The 18,937-nt window shown below is 42.9% G+C and overlaps 1 protein-coding gene across 4 annotated transcripts in view; it reads left to right on the forward strand.

Annotated features, from left to right (window-relative positions):
• Window positions 1–18,937, forward strand: part of DIP2C (DIP2 acetate--CoA ligase C (putative)) — a 438,780-nt gene that overhangs the window by 198,191 nt on the left and 221,652 nt on the right. For all 4 annotated transcript variants that reach the window (XM_037031859.1, XM_037031860.1, XM_037031861.1 and 1 more), the window contains exon 2: window positions 18,220–18,291. In XM_037031859.1, coding sequence (XP_036887754.1) covers window positions 18,220–18,291 — 72 coding nt within the window. The remainder of the gene's footprint in view (window positions 1–18,219; window positions 18,292–18,937) is intronic.

Here is an 18,937-nt window from a genome sequence, read left to right on the forward strand (position 1 = left end):
ACCGTTCGTCATTTCCTTTGAAAGTTCCTAATTGAAATTGTGCCTCAGAACACTACTAACCACTTCACCAGTTCTCTGTTCAGTATGAATCCCTTTTTTCTCCAGGATAAACACAGGTTCAGGGAGGCCTGTGTGCCTGTTCCACCAGAACCCCTCTCCTGGGGCAAAAAGGACCACTTTAATCCTCACCTCTCAAATCACTCATTAAATGATGATGGATGAATGGGCGAAACCCAGCACCCATCATTCACACGAGTTCACAAAAGGATATGCCATAGATCTTTGAATAATGTCATTTCATTAGCCTTGTCTCATCATGATGATGATGAGAAGAAAAGTTGCTTCCGGGCAGGGCCACTGTCTTGGAGTTCACACGTTCTCGCCATGTCTGTGTGGGTGTCTCAACGGCTTCTGATTTCCTTCCGTGTCTCAGAGATGTGCCCGTGAGGTGAGTGGTGTGTGTGCACTGTCCCCATCCTGGTGCATCGGAATGTGGGGGTGGGAGTGAGTGGCCCTGTGATGGAGGGCATCCTGTGCACGGCAGGTCCAGCCTTGTGCCCCGAACTGCCAGGGGCGCCTCCAGCCACCCATGACCGTGGACTGGGAGAAGCAGGCTGGAAAACCATTCCTTCTTGTTTTTATTAATTTTTATTAAGTGACTATATAACTCACACTATTTCAGTGTTTAATATTAGAAGTATTTCGGGTCTTGAGAAATTGAATGATGTTTCTGTGACCAGAAATATGCTGTAAAAATTTAACTCTTGTTTATATCAGTTCTCCTGGGGTTTCCTTATATGTCGTTTCTCTTAAAGTTGTAGTTTCCAAGGACCTGTCAACGATGCTAAGTGAGGACTTAGTGTGTAAAAGTGGCCCTGAGTGTTAAGAACACAAAAAGGGGGGACAATGCAAATATAAACTGTGATACTTTGGTAATTTTGGGTTGTTTCCTGCTTTTTATATGAAGCTGAAAAGAACCAGACTAGCTGTCACTTTCTGTTACTCAGCCTTTATGTAAGCTTTCTTCTTAAAAAAGAAAGATATACTAAATTATTTAGATGCAGAGTGAGAGAACACAAAATGCCAGGAGGGGAAAAATCTTCACTCCATTATCTATAATTTAGGTAATGTGTCACAGAATTTTCAGGGTGTTTTCCTCTAAACCTTTTATTAATTCAATCCTGCGGTGGATGGTGGTGATGGAAGTGTTGCAGAATGATTCGGGGTCACGTTCCGTGTTCTCGCTCAGAGCCTCAAGGAGGCTGGCACCTAGAAACTGCTTGGCCATAACAAGGTGCTGTTCTGTGTCTGGGGACATTTGAAAGTAGCTCTGACTTCAGAGAATGTGTCATCTTGAGTATGGGAGCAGTGACCTCCTGAGGATTGCTTTCCCCTGTGCAGTTTGAGTGTGGTTCCTCTTATTTTCCATGAAGCTTTCTGCCCATCAGTGACTTGACGATAATTTATGCATTGTGGGCCTGGGGTCTATGTTCTCTGCTGCTCTCTGTCACTTTGCCCAGGCTAGCTTTGGGTCAAGGCCTGGTGCATCGTCCGTACGCTTTCAGGAGAGGAAGGGGCCTCCTGGGTAATTGTCTCTCTGTTCCCACAGCTAAACTAGTTTTATCTGTCATCTGAAAATTGAACTGAGTTGACTTTTTCAGCTAAGTGTGATCAGGAAGCTGGAGTTTAACTCCTGGGTGAAGTGACCACGATGAGAATGTGTCTTTTGACTCGGAATTGAAATTAGAGTGATAGGGAACTGTAGGCGAAGTCCCTGTGGGTTTACACAGCGTCAGTTACAGACTGCAATTTATCAGGTATGTGGAAATCTTTATGAAAACCATAGGAGGAATAACTAACAGAAAGAGTCTTCTTAAAATAGAAAGTGTGTTAAAGTTGCAACCTAATTTTCTGTGTAAACGTCCATCAAAAGGTAACCCAGTTTTCAGTTCAGCAGTAGGGTAGGAGTTGCACTATTTCTGAGTTTCACTGAAATTATTTTCTTTTATGCACAAACCACTGGTTTTCTCAGCGACGACTCTGGGTACTGTCTCTTCTTGCGAACTCAGGTGATGCTCTGCATGAAGGAGGCGTGTGATCCCTCCATGGTTTTTGCCAGTTTGTACAATATGTGGCTTTGTAGCCCATGGTGCCACTTCTGTTTGTAGTAGTAGTTTCATTTTGCTTTTAAAATTAACAGTAAAGCCGACTTTCTTTTTGGTGTCCGTTCTGTGAGTTTTATTGTGCTTGTCTGCAAATACAGTTTATTAATGTGTCTGTTCAAGTCTTTGCCAATTTTTTAAGGTTTTATTTTTTTAAATTTATTTATTTTTAGAGAAAGGGGAAGGGAGGGGGAGAGAGGTAGAGACACATCAATGTGTGGCTTCCTCTCATGTGGCCCCTACTGGGGACCCGGCCTGCAACCCAGGCATGTGCCCTCACTGGGGATAATCAAACTGGCTACCCTTCGGTTTGCAGCCCGTGCTCAATCCACTGAGCTACACCAGCCAGGCCTTTGGCAATGTTTTAATGAGGGTGTTGTTAGTCCTTTGTCAGATACAGTTTGAAACTGTTTTTTCCAGTGATTAGCTTAGTTTCTTAAGAATATCTTTTTCAGAACAAATGTTTAAATTTATTATAATTTTGATGCTTTATGCTTTGTGTCATGTGTAACAAGTCTTTGTCTAACCAAAGTCTTGAGGATTTTACCCTGTGTTTAAAATTTTATAGTTTTATGTTTTTTTCAAATAGGTATCTAGTTATTCCAGCACCATGTTGAAAATACTGTCCTTTCTCTATTTGATTTATTTTGCACCATTGTAAAAAAAACCAGTTAGCTCTATTGTGCGGGCCTATTTCAGGGCTCTATCCTTCACCAGTACCACATTGTTTTGATTATTGTTTTGATTTTGTGGTAAATCTTAACGTCCATCATTATGATTTGTCCAACTTTATTCTCCTGTATCAAGATTCTTTAGCTACTCTACTTCCTTCGAGTTTTCACAACTTTTAGAATTAGCTTGTCTTCCTCTACAAAGAATTCTGCTAGGACTTTAATTGGAGTCGTGTTCAGCCTGTAATTTGCAGGGAATTGACATCTTATGTTGTTTTCCATTTCATGTACATGACATGTCTCTTAATCTGTATGGATCTTTGATTTTTTCTTCAGCATTTTGTGGTTTTTCAGCACGTAGATCCAACATGTTTGCAAGTTTTGTTAAATTTATACTCAAGTTTTTTTCATATAACTACTTTAAATTATATTACTTTAAAAGTGTTAGTGCCAAGCATTCATTGCTATAATATATTAATGTGATTTGACTTTGTATGCTGTAATCTTGCCAGGGTCAGTATTAGAGGCAGGAGTTAATTTTGTATTTTCCTTGGTATTTTTTGTGTAGGTTTTTGGTTTGACTGATTTTGCTCATTTTCCCTATTTTCATTTTCTTTACTTTTTGTTCTTTTTCCTTTCACTTGCTATAAATTTACTTTCCTTTTCTTTCTCTGTTTTCTTACATAGAAGCTTAGATTTTTGGTTTGAGACCTTCTCGCCAAACATAAACCTTTAATGCCTCATTTCTGTTCAGTCGACAATACTTTTTGCTGTGTTTTGAGAGCTCCTGGTAGTTTCATGTAGTTCATACAAATCTCAGTTTAGCTAGTGATCAAGATGAAAATTCCTGCAGGTTTATTTCCTGCATTTGTTTCATAAGTTCACACTCTGCACCTGGACCTTAAATGAAAGTAGCCGGGCTTCTCAGAGAGATGGTGCCATGTAGGTTTGTTGATGATGCAAAGATTAAGGTTGGAATTCAAATTCAAGTGCCCCGAAAACCATATTTTTAGGGTTTGTGTTATGATGTGGAGGCGTCCTTAGTGCGGTGCCTGGTAAGCAGGAGGCAAGACTTGTTGAATGACGAGAGCTGTGCATGTTTTAAGGCACCGGCTTATTTGCTGTGTTAAGGGTAAGTTGACTTTCGTTTGTGCTTCCCCCCCCACCCCCGGGGGGGCCCTTGGTGAACCTGAACAGCTTCGCTCTGCAACCTTGTGAACAACAGGACCACATTTTCAGTGCCCTTTCCCCCCCACACGTTGATTAAGGCTTCAGGTACTTACTAATTTTTTCTTACTTTAAAATGGAAGTCATTTTTTTTTCTATTTCTGATTGTATGTGCTCCGCTTCCCTCTACTACTGGGATATAGTGCCAGTGTATTATTTCCTAGTAAAGATTAAAAATTACCTGTAAATGCTCATGTAATTACCATAAATGCACATGTACTTGCCTATCCAGCACAGATCCGTAAATTCTGACAGTAAAGCAGAGGTTTTTGTTTCCACCTTCTTCTTCCTCTAAGAATGAATCAGTGCATGCAGGATTGTATAGGTTATTCTGTGTTATTTGCCTTTTGAATACAATGTGTTAATAATAATTACCACTTGATCAAAATTGAGCACAAAATGTTTAGAAAGCATAATTTTCCATAAGTTAAAAGTTTGTACTGTTTTGGTTATTTAATCAAGTGGATTCATCAAAAATTTTGTCAACACAGACATGAGGCGCCAGGGTCATCCAGATGTTTTATTCCTAATAGTTCAGGTATATTTAACTTCACAGGTGATTTTGTGCACAGAACCTCAGAGTTTGCTGGCAGAATTTCTTCACCTCATTGCTCTCACAAAGAGAAGTAACAATTGTAGTAACTTACCCAGAATAACTAACCTACTGCACATGTCTTCTGCTAAATAATTTACTCTTTGTCCCACCCCTTACCCATGAAGTCCAAAAGCCCATTAAATTATTTGCAAGCCTTTTCAGGACTGAGTCATTATTTTAGAAAGTTCTCTGTGTGTGTGTGTGTGTGTAATTTGAAGATAAAAATTTTAGCATATTCAATATCTCTTTATATTTTAACCCAAGGATATGTTTGATTTTTAGAGAGAGAGAGGAAGAGAGAGGGAAAAGAGAGAGACAGACAGACATCCATATGAGAGAAACATTGGTTGCCTCCTGTATGCACCCTGATTAGGGGCTGAACTTGTAGCCTAGGTGTGTGCCCTGACTGGGAATTGAACCTGCAGCCGTTTTGTTTTTGTTTTTGTTTTTGTTTTTGGTGTATAGGATGATGCTCCAACCAACTGAACCATCCAGCCAGGAGTCTATATCTTTTTTAATATTAAGAATTTTTTCTTTATTGGCTTAAGAAATTATTTTTAAAACTTTTATTTTCAATTATGATTGAAACTCAATGTAATTTTCTATTAGTTTCAGGTGTGCACCATAGTAGCTAGACAATTATATACTTTTCAAAGTGTTTGCACCCAACCCCTGATATTTCTAGTGCCCCCTGGCACCATACACAGTTACTACAATAATGACTATGTTTCCTACGCTGTACTTTACATCCCTGTGACTATTTTTTCACTACCAATTTGTACTTCATAATTCCTTCACCTTTTTCACCAAGTTCCTGTTTCCCCACCCCTCTGGCAACCACCAGTATCTTCTTGGTAGCCATGAGTCTGCCTCTGTATGTTTGTTCATTTATTCTGGTCTTTGGATTGCACACACAAGTGAAATCATATGGTACTTGTCTTTCTCTCACTGACTTGTTTCATTTAACGTAATACCCTCTAAGTCCCAGGTGGAAAACAAGAGGCCTGTGGGTCGAATCCGGCCCTCCACCTTGTTTTATCCGGCCCGCACCTTGTTTCTACCCAGCAGCAGCGCTGAGCTCCTTGCCCCTAGTTAAGGGGTAGTTACATTTATACAGTCCTGAAATTACACTCAGCCTTTGAAGGCAACTGTGAGGCTGATGTGGCCCCTGGTGAAAATGAGTTTGACACCCCTGCTCTAAGTCCATCCATGCTTCTGCAAATGATAAGATCCCATTCTTTTTTATGGCGGAAAAATATTCCACTGTATGCATGTGCCACCTCTTTTTTGTCCAGTAGCTATTGATGGGCACTTGGGTTGCTTTCATAGCTTGACTATTGTAAATACTGCTGCAGTGAACACAGGCGTGCATAGATTCTTTCAAATTAGTATTTTGGGGTTTCTTCGGATATACTCATATACCCAAAAGTGAAATTGCTGGGTCAGAAGGCCTTTCCATTTTCAGTTTATGGAAGATCCATATTGTTTTCCATAGAGGCTGCACCAGTCCACATTCCCATCAGCAGTGCGGGAAGGTTCCCTTCTTCCGCATCCTCACCAACACTGTCATTGCTTGGTTTGTTGATGACAACCATTCTGCCGGGTGTGAGGTGACATCTCATGGGGTTTTCATTTGCATTTCTATCATAATGAGTGACATCGAGCATCTTTTTATATGTCTATTGGCCATCTGTATGTCCTCTTTACAGGTGAGAAAGTGTCATTTTAGTTCCTCTGCCCATTTTTTAATTGGATTGCTTGTTTTTATGATGTTGAGATGTATAAGTTCTTTATGAATTTTGGATATTAATCCCATATTGATTGTATCATTGTCATATATCCCCTCTAATTCAGTAGGTTGTCTTTTTGTTTTGTTGATAATTCCCTTTGCTATGCAAACATTTTTTAGTTTGATGTAGCCTCATTTTTAAATTTTTTCTTGGGTTTCCCTTGTTTGAGGGGCCATATCAGAAAAACATATTGCCATGAGAAACATCAGAGATTTTATTGCCTATGTTTTCTTCTAAGAGTTTTCTGGTCTTACATTTAGATCTTTAATCCATTTTTAGTTTATTCTTGTATATGGTATAACCAGGTGGTCTAATTTAATTTGTTTGCATGTATCTGTTCAATTTTCCCAGCACCATTTATGAATATACCATCTTTGCTCCATTGTATGTTCTTACCTCCTTTGTCATATGTTAATTGACCATAAAGATGCAGGTTTGTTTCTCGGCTCTGTGGTCTGTTCCATTGATTTACACATCTGTTTTTATGCCATTATCATGCTGTTTCGATTACTTTAGTTTTATATTGTGTAGTCTGATACCTCCAACTCTGTTCTTTCTCAAGATTCCTGTGGCTCTTTGAGGCCTTTTGAGGTTCCAGATAAATTTTTGGATTATTTGTTCAAGTCCTATGAGAAATACCATTGGTATTTTGATAGGAATTGCATTAAATCTGTTGATTACTTTGGGTAGTATGGACGTTTTAATAATGTTAAGTCTTCCTGTCTATGAGAATGGAATATATTTCTATTTTGAAGATATATTTCTAATATATTTCTAATTGAAGATCTAAATGATCTTCAGTTTCCTTCTTCAGTGTTTTACAGTTTTTTTGAGAACAGATCTTTTACCTCCTTGGTTAAATTTATGTCTAGGTATTTAATTTTTTTATGCAATTGTATATGGGCTTGTTTTCTTAGTTTCCCTTTCTGATAGTTCATTGTTAGTGTATAAAAATGCCCTCAATTTCTGGTATATTCAATATTTTGAAACCTGTAAGAGGGAGGCAATATTAGTCATTCTTATTTCCTAATAAGGCCTTTGTTTTTATATTTATTTTCCATTACTGATCCAGATGGGACAATTTGTTTAAGAAAGTCATGGGATCATTAACTTAGCACCACTTTATTTCTACCTTTAAAAAAGTTTTAAAAGTGAAACTGTAACTGTTATTTAATCTTTCATTCAGCAAACGTGTGTCTGTTTCATTTACTACCCTTTATCGATAATCTGTCACATAGTAGATATTAATACATGTTTTTTTTGGATAAATGAATAAGTTACAAAGTAAATTCAGGATTTTTCTGTGACATTTGGACAGTTTGAGGTAAAGTTTTGGTAGGAGCATGAAGTTTATTCCACCAGGGCTGAGTCAGAGCTGAGTGTTACTGTAGCCATTTCAGATTCAGTATTTAGCTGCAGTGTCCTCTTGAGATTCCAGATTCCCTGAGATCAGACTGATCCTGTGATGAAGGGTTGTATTCCATATCATAGAAGAAGTAGAGGTGGCTCCTTGTTCAAGGGAGGAACATGGGGCCATGTCACCACACCAGTGGCAGGCTGGGTGCTCACCAGCATCCCTGGGGTTTCCAGGCCCTCCAGGCCTTGCTGGTGGGACAGGCTGGGCAGGGCTTGGGAATGAACCAGGAGCTGGCCTTTGATCCTGACTGCCTACCCTCAGAGAGGTGGTTTGTGAGGGGAGTTAACATGTGCTACCCGGGCGTCTCCAGTATGTGGAGATGCTAAAGAGGGCCAGACCCAGCCCAAATCTCATGTGCAGAATTGTAGGTGGTCTACGTTTGCTGAGGGGTCCCCAGTTTTATTCTGTAATTGTCAAGTTACTCTCGGTGGTCCTGTTTGCCCCAGGATCCCACCTGAGTGAGAGCTGGTCAGCTTGGAGTCAGGGGTCCATCCACTCCTCTCCAGCCACAATGGTGTCAGGTTCCCGAGTCATCAGCACTTAGGCTGTTATAAAGTTTGAGGGGTTAATGTATCAATGAGTTCTGTAGAATAGCATTAACAGTTTGACAAATGACAACTGGACATTCTGGATATCCTTTGGGAAAGTTATCAGTAAAGCCCCATGGTTTAAAAAGGGACGTAGATAAAGGATGTGAATGTTTCTGGTTCATGGTATCAGTGCCGGTGGCAAGCAAACCAGCAGTGAAGTGTATGGAAGTGTCTGTCGAGCTAGCCCTGAGTGGATCAGGTAGTGTTTCTAGTGAGTGATCCATCTTAGTCCATTCAGAAGGAATCAAGACAGTGGAGGAGGATCTGCTTAGAAGAAAATTGATTCAGACTAAATATTTCAGGAGCCGTGTCTTCCCTGAACAGGCGGTTGAGAATAATAAAGGCAGAAAGTCATTCTCACTACAGTCAACAGTTCTTTGTAAACTAAAGTAATGTTGGTAAGAAATATCAGTTTGCAAATAAATAATACCATGGAGGAAAACTCAAGCAGTTACAGAATTTTAAAATTGTTGTTAATCATTAGCCAATAGAGTTCAACAAATGCCCCGAGTGTCCTTTATGCCGTTGCCCAGGAGACATTTTTTCAGGCTTCAGCTGTCGCTGGGGTGAAGTGCGAACTAGCACTCGGGCTCCAGGAAGGGTGAATGTGGCGGAACCGGGGAGCGCTGCAGGTCTGCAGGTGCACTGCTTTCTTCCCTGAAGAATCTTATTTAGCCGAGACAGAATGGGCAGAAATTGAATTTCAGGTGAATAAAACGTAATTCAAGCGGTCTTTGATGGACAGAAAGTACATTCCTAACAAGACTGCTACAGAGAGCCACCTGGGGACTTGCAGAAGCAGGAATGACATGTTTGTGCTGTTCATCTGTGACAGAGGCCAAGCCTGATCCATGGTACCAAGTAACCACTTATAGAAGGGGGAAAGTGATAAATTGGACTTCATCAAAATTAAAAACTTTTGCTCTGTGAAAGAAACCTGTAAGAGGATGATAAAAAGACAAGCTATTCATTGGGAGCATGTATTTGCAACACACGTATAAAGGACTGTCCATAATATATGAAGAGCTCCAAGAACTCAACAAAGCTACCAAAATCCAATTAGAAAATTGGCCAAGGACATGAGCAGGCATTTCACCAAAGAGGATGCCAGTGGAAAAGAAGCATGTGAAAAAAAGGACAACGTTATTAGGAGTTAGAGAAAAGCAAATTTAAACCATTTGTGAGATATCACTGCTTACCTACTGGACTGACTAAAATGAAAAACAGTAATAAAACAGATGATGGGGGTGGAAGAAACTGCCCAACCTCAGGGACTTTGCTAGGAGTGTGTGTTCCTGCCTAGTCCTGGGACTCTCAGGCACGGGCATGGTGTGAATTGCTCACAGAATTGTTCTGAGCTTCTCTCACTGAGGCTGTGTCTGGGCAGACAGGGCAGACTCTCCAGTCCTTTGACTCGCCCGGAGCTGGGATAGAAACAGCCAATCAAAGGGCCAGAGCTGCCAAAGGCTCTCAAGTCCTCGACTTAGATGATTCTGAAAATACTGTGAAATCAAACTCTTGGTGAGCAAGAGTGTCCTACCATAGGAAACTAATTGCTTATACTATTTTTAGAAAGTCAGGGCTTTCGTGGTGTTAGGTCCTTGCAGGGTAGCACCTTCCTAAAGCTGACGAGCGTAGTCAATCTTGAGCTCTGTTTATAGGGACACACTTTTCGTGTTTAGGTCTTTGCACTGGAGGGACCTCTTGTCTTTACTCTGCTGCCTGCTTCCTCTGATGCCAGAGTGGTTAAGCCTTCGATAAACTGGGCCAGTTGCTCGTTTCTCCCTCTGGTTCTGCCTCATGGCCCTGCTCAGGAGAGCAGGAATGGCTTCAGTGGGACCCGCTTCATAACCGTCACTAGTGGTTTGCCCCTTACACCCTTCCTTTCTCTGCGCCTGTGGAGTCCCTCCTGTCTGATTACTTGCCCCAGGCTACACCCCAAGACTGTCTGGATCCCAGGACTGGCACAGACTTTTTTTGTGCAATGTGCCCTTCTTCCTCTCCCACAGATGGCTTTGACATTCCCGCATTGTGACTGCAGACAGTCCCATTTGTGGTGGAATGGCAGGAAAGCTGCGGTGCTGGTACCAATAGTTCTGGATGGTTCCTTCAGTTAGGCCCATGGGCACATGTCTTAGTCTTGCTGGGACTGTCACCTGTTGTGGAAAATGAGGGGGTGATGATGATGGATCTCTAAAATTTAAATGGTGTTTTTATGTGTAAGGCGTCCAGGGAGATCCTGGCTCACTGTAGAAAATCAGTGTTCCTTCTGCACATTTTGTGCTTCTGTTCCCCTCTCAATGTACAGTACCAGGTCTGATGGTCTTTCCCTGTGTGCCTTCACAGGGGAGCTTTTAGCCAGGGGGGCGAGAGGCTGGCAAGAGTTGTGAGGTTTGGATGCGAAAGGGCTGAGCTTGTTGGGACCCTGATCCCATCGGAGCTTCTGGATTTCTAGGCAGAAATAATGAAAGATGCTGTCAATCACCCCTTCCCACCCCTTCCCACCCCTTCCCAACCCTTCCCAACCCTTCCCAACCCTTCCCAACCCTTCCCAACCCTTCCCATCGAGGAACAGGTAAAACATCCAGTAAAACACACTTTATTGCATGCAGGAGAAGCCACTGTCATAAAGCAGCTTTGTTTCATATTTATGTGGACTTCTCAAGAACTACCTTCCTAAGAGTATTTTTTTTTCTTTTTCTTTTTTGACAAACAGGGGAGGGATATGTGAATCCTAGAAAATAGTTGTGCTTGCTGGCTTAAAGATTTTTTAGGAGTTGATTATAACAATTTGCCTGAAACTGGCCTATTTAGATTTTCCAGACTGGTTAGCAGGGCTGACGGCTGGTGGGTGTCTCAGGGGCTGTGGCGAGAGCCCTGGGTGGGGGTTGCCTGCTGGGCCCCAATCCTGTTGGGGCTCTGGGTGGGGGGCACGCCCAGCAGCAGGGGAACTCGCAGGCCTTTCGCTGTTACCTACACAGCACACTCTCCAGCATTTTGGCACTTTAGAAACCTCTGTTGGAATGTTCATTTTTAAGATCTTCAGGGCAGTTCTGGCCCCGGGACTCCTGTGCTGGGAGTAGTTTTCCTTTAAAATCAGCAGCTTTCAAGCTGGCTGTGGGTGGATGGGGGTTGGCTCTTGCTCTCCTGTGGTTCAGAATAGAGTGGACTCCAGACAGGCTATTTTCTTTAAAGCCTCTTGCAATTGGAGTTTTTGACTTACCAAAGTGAAAAGCCACAGGGGACATTTAATCTTTTTTAAAGATAAAGCCTTAAGTGATAGTATCCAGAAACTTACTGGCTAGAATTATAATTTTAATATGTTGGCACATTTAAAATATTTTTATCTTTCTGGCAATGCCATTAACTAAATGTTTTAAGGCGTTTTGGGGTAATTTACATATATATAAAAACCCAGTCATGTTAATATGTAGGTCTTGAGAATTTCCCCTTCATATTAAGTCTTAGAACAAGCCTTGTTGGTTTTAGAACAATAGTGCAGTTTTTATGCTTATCCTGACCACCCTGACATATTCTCGTGGACCATAAAATTTTCAAATTTTACATTGGAAATATGACGTAAACTAATGACCAGCAATACACATAGTAACGAAGAGAAGCAGAGTCGCCATGCAGTGGTGTGAACATTGCACAAGAGGGTCAGGCTCGTGAAGGACCTGGGGCCTTCTGGGGAGTGTGCGCTCCGTCCGAAAAGTGTGCGGCAGCCTTCGACCCACCCCAGGCAGGAGGTCATGCCATCCTCTTAGTGACAGATCCAAGGGCTGCCTGTGGAGGGAGGAGGGGGTCTGGGACTGGAGAGCTAGGGACAGAGCAGCTGTTTGGATCATGAACAGAGAGCTGTTGGCGTCCGTGTCGGTGACAAGATGAAAGAGAAGCAGATGGGTGACTTTCCTCAGGATCTGTGGCACTTCCGTAATCTGTCGTTGGCCTCACCTCTCTTGAGGGTGCACTGCCATAGTCCCTTCCAGCTTCTAACTGCACAGGACTTGCTAGCACACAAGCAAAGCTGCTCTCGTGTGTCCTCCTGCCCAGCTTGGAGGCCAGAGCCATACTTGCGTGCTCCTTAGAGTCGATCACACCTCTGAACATGTAATAGATGCTGGCAAGTACTTATTGGGTTGTTATAACTGCTTCATGCTTCTTGAAATATTGCACTTTCTGGTCATGTGATTTTTTCAACCATGGTAGAATGTTATAAGTGTGTTATTAATGTTTGATCAATGAGAATAGTGAGACCCTGAGAAATCAGCTGCCCTTGTGGGGCCCCTGGCTTGTGCTTGGGGAGGTGGGGGTTTGGGAATAGAGGTCCCTGGTCTGCCTGCTCCTGCTCCCGTGGGCAGATGGGTACTTGCCTGGATATCGCAGTGTCTCTCTGCACCATTCTCTCTGCACCACAACCAGTGGTATGTGCAGAGCTGACAGTCATGCTTCCAGCAGCAGGTCAAGAGGGAGAATGCCTGGAAGTGTGTCCCTAAGCCTTATAAAGCCATCAGTGTAGGAAAGAAATGCCATGAAGGTTCCTGACGGCCATAAAAGTCCAAATATGGAAATGATTGCTTTGTTATATGAAACATTTGTTCCAGCAATAAATAATAAAATAACTCCTGACACGAGAATGGAAACCATCACCGTTAAGCCAGTCTGTTTACTCTGAATTGATCCTGTTTTGGCTGTAACCCATACGTTAATGATGGGGCACCCTTTGCTGCCTGGAGAACACAGGGCTCTGGGTTTCCTGTCCTGGCCGGAGCACAGGTCTGGGGGCTCTGCACAAGCCTCGGTGGGCTGAATTTGTCAGAGTGAGGCTGAGACGGGAACACCGGGGAGCCGTGATGTCACCTTCACTCTTGTGTTCCCCTCCCTTTTCTCAGACTCAGGCTTCACTCTGAAACTGGCCTACAGTGTAGGTAAGAAAAAGAATGCCATTTGGAGAGGGAAGGAAGAATTCTCTTTTCTGTCTCAGAGTATGGTTTAACCGTTTACTGGTGGTTTTGCTTTACTTGCATTTTCATTTTAAATTTATGACTTATCTATAACTATGTCTTCGTAAACAGAACACGTGACAACTTTATTTCTACTGCTGGAATTTAAAGTCTCATGAAACTTTTTTAAGGATAACAAATTGCACTTTTCATAAGTAGAAAGTGCTTCAAAAGATCACTTTAATTTTCTCCTCACTGGGGTTGCTAGTGATTTTTTCATTTACTTTTCTGTTATACCTTCTTATTACTAAAATGAAAAGGGAGCCCCAGCCAGTGAAGGCTCAGTTGGTTGGCCATCGTCCCACAAACGGAAAGGTTGCAGGTTCAGTTCCCCTCCAGGTCACATGCCTGGGTTGCTGATTCGGTCCCCAGTTGGGGCATGTATGGAAGGCAGCCAGTCAGTGTTTCTCTCCCTTTTTCCTCCCTCCTCCCCCTCTCTTTAAATAAGAAAATAAATGAAAATGAAAATGGTGTGAAATAAATGAGTGTCTTGAGTATTCAAGCATGGAGAATATACTCTTTGGAATTTTATATGGAGAATAATCAAGTGTAGATCCTGCCTTGTAGTAGCTACTTTTCAAGGAACAAAATTCTGTAAATGGATCACGGGTGGGGATGAGCCGTGTCTCTCATCGACGATGATCTTGTAGCTCCAGGCTGAGAAAAGTACTAATTAACCTGCTGTAAACCATAGGCTGTTCCTTGTATGATGATAGATGTGAAATGAAACCTTGTTTAGAGATGGGACATGGAGCAGTCGGTCCCTTTTAGTAGCCTTTCCACCTTGAATTTCCAAAGTTTTATGCTGAAGACTGTGTGTGTTACAGATCCAAGGTGAGAAGAGAGGAGGTGTGGCCAATTGATCTTTCGGCCTGAACTGATGCAAAGTGAAGGGAGGAACCAGGTGATACCCTGGCCTGGGGTGTAGGTCAACCTTGGACAGAAACCAGGGAGGCCTTCTGATTGGGCAGAATTGTGTGAGAACCCAGCCAGCCTCTGTCGGTCGAATTATCTATCCATTACCTATTATCTGTCTATATCCTACTTACCTATCTATATCTACCTATTATTTACTTACACCTATCTATAGGTCATCTATTAACCATGTTTTCTTTGTATCAGTCATCTGTTATTTACCTATCACCTTACCATAGCTATTGTCTCTTATCTATCTATTGTATTAGCACAAAGGCCTCACAGGTTGCTTCAGAACTATGCGCACAAATGCCTCTACCAGAAAGTTTGCTTCTATAATTTGCAGTGGGTATGTCTGAGGATCTGTTGGATCTCTGACTACCAGATGCTAAAGTGGTTCCGGAGTTACAAATGCCTGGACTTTCTCCCTCAGAAAGACAGTGTATAGCAAGGCATGTTTAGCTCGGATGCTTTTAGGGACCTGGGTGAACCTGGCGCCTTGTCACAGATGCTGGGTTCTTCTGGGTAACACACAAGTCAAGCTGTTGTATTACACATTTTAGTAATGGGATTGTTACTGACGTTCCCCTCTGCCCTTTACCTCACGGTCACTAAGCAGTTAAACAGTCACCCTGTGTTTCTTAGAAGTCACTCTGCCACTCGTGTCTGCTGCTCACGTGTGTGACTGACCCCATCAGCACACAGTCCTGATTTGTGAAACACCGGGGGCAGGACTCGGCCTGGAGGACACGGACCCGCAAAGGCGTCGCAACGTGGTTTTGAGGGGGAGAGAGCCACTCGCTTATTTTTGAAACCAAAATAAACCATCAGTAGCCACCGGGGCTGCATGGGGAGGGCAGCACTGTAACGTGTGCAAAATCCTGTGCAGCAGGAGCCCTCACACCGGGACGTTACAGAGCTGGGCTGGGCTGTGGAGGGCGACAGCAGGCAGTGGGTGCGGAGGTGGTCCCTGGGAGCGGGATGTCCGGGGTGGCTGGAGCTGGGCAGGACGTCTGGAGAACGCTGACCACGTTGGCATTAGTCCCGGTGGCAGATTCTGAGTGTGATTTCAATGGGGAAAGTATGAGATTTGGACAAGACTTATTTTCTTTTTAGATCTGGAGCCCTGAGAGAGAAACATAAGTACTGTGGTGCCTCAGTCTCTTACCTTAAACTCAGTTGTTACAAGAATTAAAAGAGGTTGTTTAGGACGTGTAGGACAGGACCACACTGACACCTTCCCTTTTGAGGGGGATTATGATTTCTTGGGGGAAGTACTTATTTTCCTTTACGCTTAAGGTTTAAAAAATTGGAGTTTTTCAAAGTAAGAATTTAAAGACAGAGTTTGAAGTGAGTTTCCTGTGAACACCCCTTATACTTGTGTTCATCTGAGTGTTTTTAAACCTTGAGCTGAGTTTTGGGTATACTGGCAAAGATGCTGTGAGTTGCCAGAGGTTGAACAGCCAGTGGAATTGGCTGGGAATGGGCACCCTGGTAATCAAGTAGCTCACAGGGAGCTCCTTGGGGAGCCTCTATGTGCTCGTTGATGGTGACTCCCCCGATACTCTCGCTCCCATGTTCCTTTTCCTGGTCCCTGCTTTTGTTTCATCCAGGTGTCCCCTGGCTTGCAAAAGCTGACTCGCTTTGAATTTGTAAAATGCTGAGCTGAAGCCAACGTGGATTAAGGGAGAGTACAATTAGCATGGAGACTAGCTTCCTTGATAGTTTTTTCTCTCTCTCCAAAGACTGGTCGGGGAGAACATGTGGTGAAGGGCAGTGGAAATGCTGGGGAGGAGGGGGCAGCTGCCTGCTCAGGGGTCCCCGGGGGCTGAGAGGATGGCCCTCCTGGGAGGCTGTTCCTGCTTTGCTGTCAAAGAGCAGAAAGTGCCTCTTTCTGCGGGTTATTCTATCCTGTTTTCTCCAAGGCAGATGTTTTCCTCTTTCTTGCGACGTTACACAAAGAGCAGTCAGCTAGAGCAGCGGCCTTTCAACCTTTTTCATCCCACGGCACACACAAACTAATTACTAAAAATCTGTGGCACACCAGAAAACACGTATGTGCTGATCCGACCAGAAAGATAGGTATAGTTTTGATTCAGTCACACCGACGACTATTATGTTGGCTGTTGTCATTTTTTAAAAAATTTGATGATCTAAGGGAGAAGAGGTCAGTGCCCCTGACTAAATAGTCAGGTATTGCCTGTTTTAAAAATTCTTGTGGTGCGCTGTTTGGAAATTGCTGGGTGAGAGAGAAGTTCGAGGTGGGGAGGGTAAGGTGTGAGAGCCTCCTCTCTGCCGGCATCTCCACGTATGCGCTCGCTGCCTTGTCCTGATCGACCACAAAGCTATTCCAGAGTGTGCACATGCATGTGGGTGTTGAGGATGCTGAAATTTTGGATGTTTTTAAAAAGTGGAATATGTGATGCAGTCTTTCCAAAAAGATGCAACCAGCCGCAGCACGGAGCTGTGAACGGGCGCAGGTACAAAGCATGGCAGCTCTTGGGTGGGGCCGTGTCTCACGCTATTCTGATCAGCCGACCTATGGGGGTCACTCGCATAGGTGTGGCACCAGAAATGCTCATCACCCAAGAACAGGATGCGTTTTCTGTATCTTTGTTTATTTATGGCCCCGTGTTTAAAAATGAGTCATGTTTCGTGGGGCAGACAAGACTCTACAGGGAGCTGTGAGTTACGTGTCAAACATTAAACACTAAGGGCATTTTGTGGTCCCGTCGAGTTTGGTGAGCATATCTCATTAGAGAAAGCAAGTTCACCACTTTGTGTGAGGCCCATAAGAACTTGTCATTTGGCCCTGGCTGGTGTAGCTCAGTGGATTGAGCGCGGGCCTGCGAACCACATGATCATGGTTCGGTTCCCAGTCAGGGCACATGCCTGGGTTGCAGGCCAGTTCCCAGCAGGGGACACACCAGAGGCAACCATAGATTGATATTTCTCTCCCTCTCTCCTTCCCTTCCCCTCTAAAGATAAATAAATTTTAAAAATCTTAAAAAAAAAAGAACTTGTCATTTGCCTGCTGTGTTTTTATTCATGCTCAAGTTTTGACTCTTCTGGGCATGATGGTTTGATCAGAATATTAGGAAAAATTAAGCAGATTCTAAAAAATTCAAGGGAAAAATCAGCATGTTGTGTGCAATAGCGCTTTTACCTGGAAAGGCTGTTGCATGTCTCAGAGGTCATTCTGTCCCGTGTCCTCAGCACTTAGGAAGAAGGTCAGCGTGGTGTGATGGCTCCTGCTCTGCTGTGTGTGCAACTCTGCTCACAGCATTTTAATTCTCGTCTTACTGATAAGTATCTTTTTCACATATTTTGGATTTCCATAGGTCCCATGTTCTTTAACTTTGTTTTATTTAATGTTCCATTAAGTCTAAGTCCCTTGTTTTCCAAAATATCCTAGCAGTTTAAAGTCCTTGGGTCTCACACGCTGATTAGGAAAAAAAAACCTTATTAATGGAAGGAGGTGATAATCAGTGATGGTTTTGGGGCAGCTGTCACCAGTGGGGACCGGCTCCATCTGTGGTTAATGAGGTTAATGAGGGCCGTGCGGACTGGGGAGGTTTCCTCCTCTGGCAGATGGGAATAAGATTACAAGAATCTAATTCTGGGTCCCGTCGAAGCCAAAATCTTGAGAGGAGGGCCGGGCAAGCAGTTTTGTTTATTTGAGGGCAAAGGGAAAAAAACAAGGCAAATGACTGAAGTGTTTTCTTCTTAAATTATTAATTGTAGGGCAAACAGAAAACATCGTTGTGCCTGTGTGTCTTCTTAGATGGTATTGCGTGATCAAATCTGCCTTTGGGGACCATCCTGAATCTTTGTTTCCTTCTCTTACAGGTGACATCACACAAAAAGGATATGAAAAGAAGAGGTCGAAATTAATTGGTGCCTACCTGCCCCAGCCTCCAAGTACGTAAACTGTGGTGATCTGTCAACTAGTTTAAAGAGTTAACTGCAACATGCAAGAGAAGGAAATGAGCAAATCACCTTCTTTAGTCGGTGATTTGCATGAAGATCATGCTCCTGACGTGTCTCTGGTCACATTTAAGTTTTTCCTAGGGTTGCATGTATATTTTGTGAATAAAAAATACACACAGGATATTTTATAAGTGTGCCTAATATATTTAATAAGTATTTCATCTATAGGGGACAGTAATATCGTTGATTACTTCAAAATGCTTATAGTTTAAATGAAGCCAACTGAAGTCATTGGGGGTCAGGACAAATCTAGAAACCTAGAAAACGATACACTATCCTGCCAGGGATTATGAAATCACAAAGGGTGGTTTTGCTTTGAACTGTGATTACAAAACATTATGGATTCTTCTAAAAGTACAAACTCTGTCTCACTCAATGTCCAGGTTTGTAGAATCTCTCTGCACTTAAGCCAGGTTCTGTCCAGTTCAAGAAACAGAAAAAGATGCCAGGCTGCAGCTCTCAGACATCAGTTCTGATGAAGCTCAGTTTGGTTTGAGGGTGACCTTGAAGTGGCTAGGCTTTGGGAATGACATAAAGCTAATGCAGGTAATGCTGTAGTCGAGGAAAGGTGCTGCCT

The sequence above is a fragment of the Sturnira hondurensis genome, unplaced genomic scaffold (genome assembly GCF_014824575.4).
Source record: "Sturnira hondurensis isolate 20B ecotype Veracruz unplaced genomic scaffold, ASM1482457v3 Scaffold0021214, whole genome shotgun sequence".
Lineage (NCBI taxonomy): Eukaryota > Metazoa > Chordata > Mammalia > Chiroptera > Phyllostomidae > Sturnira > Sturnira hondurensis.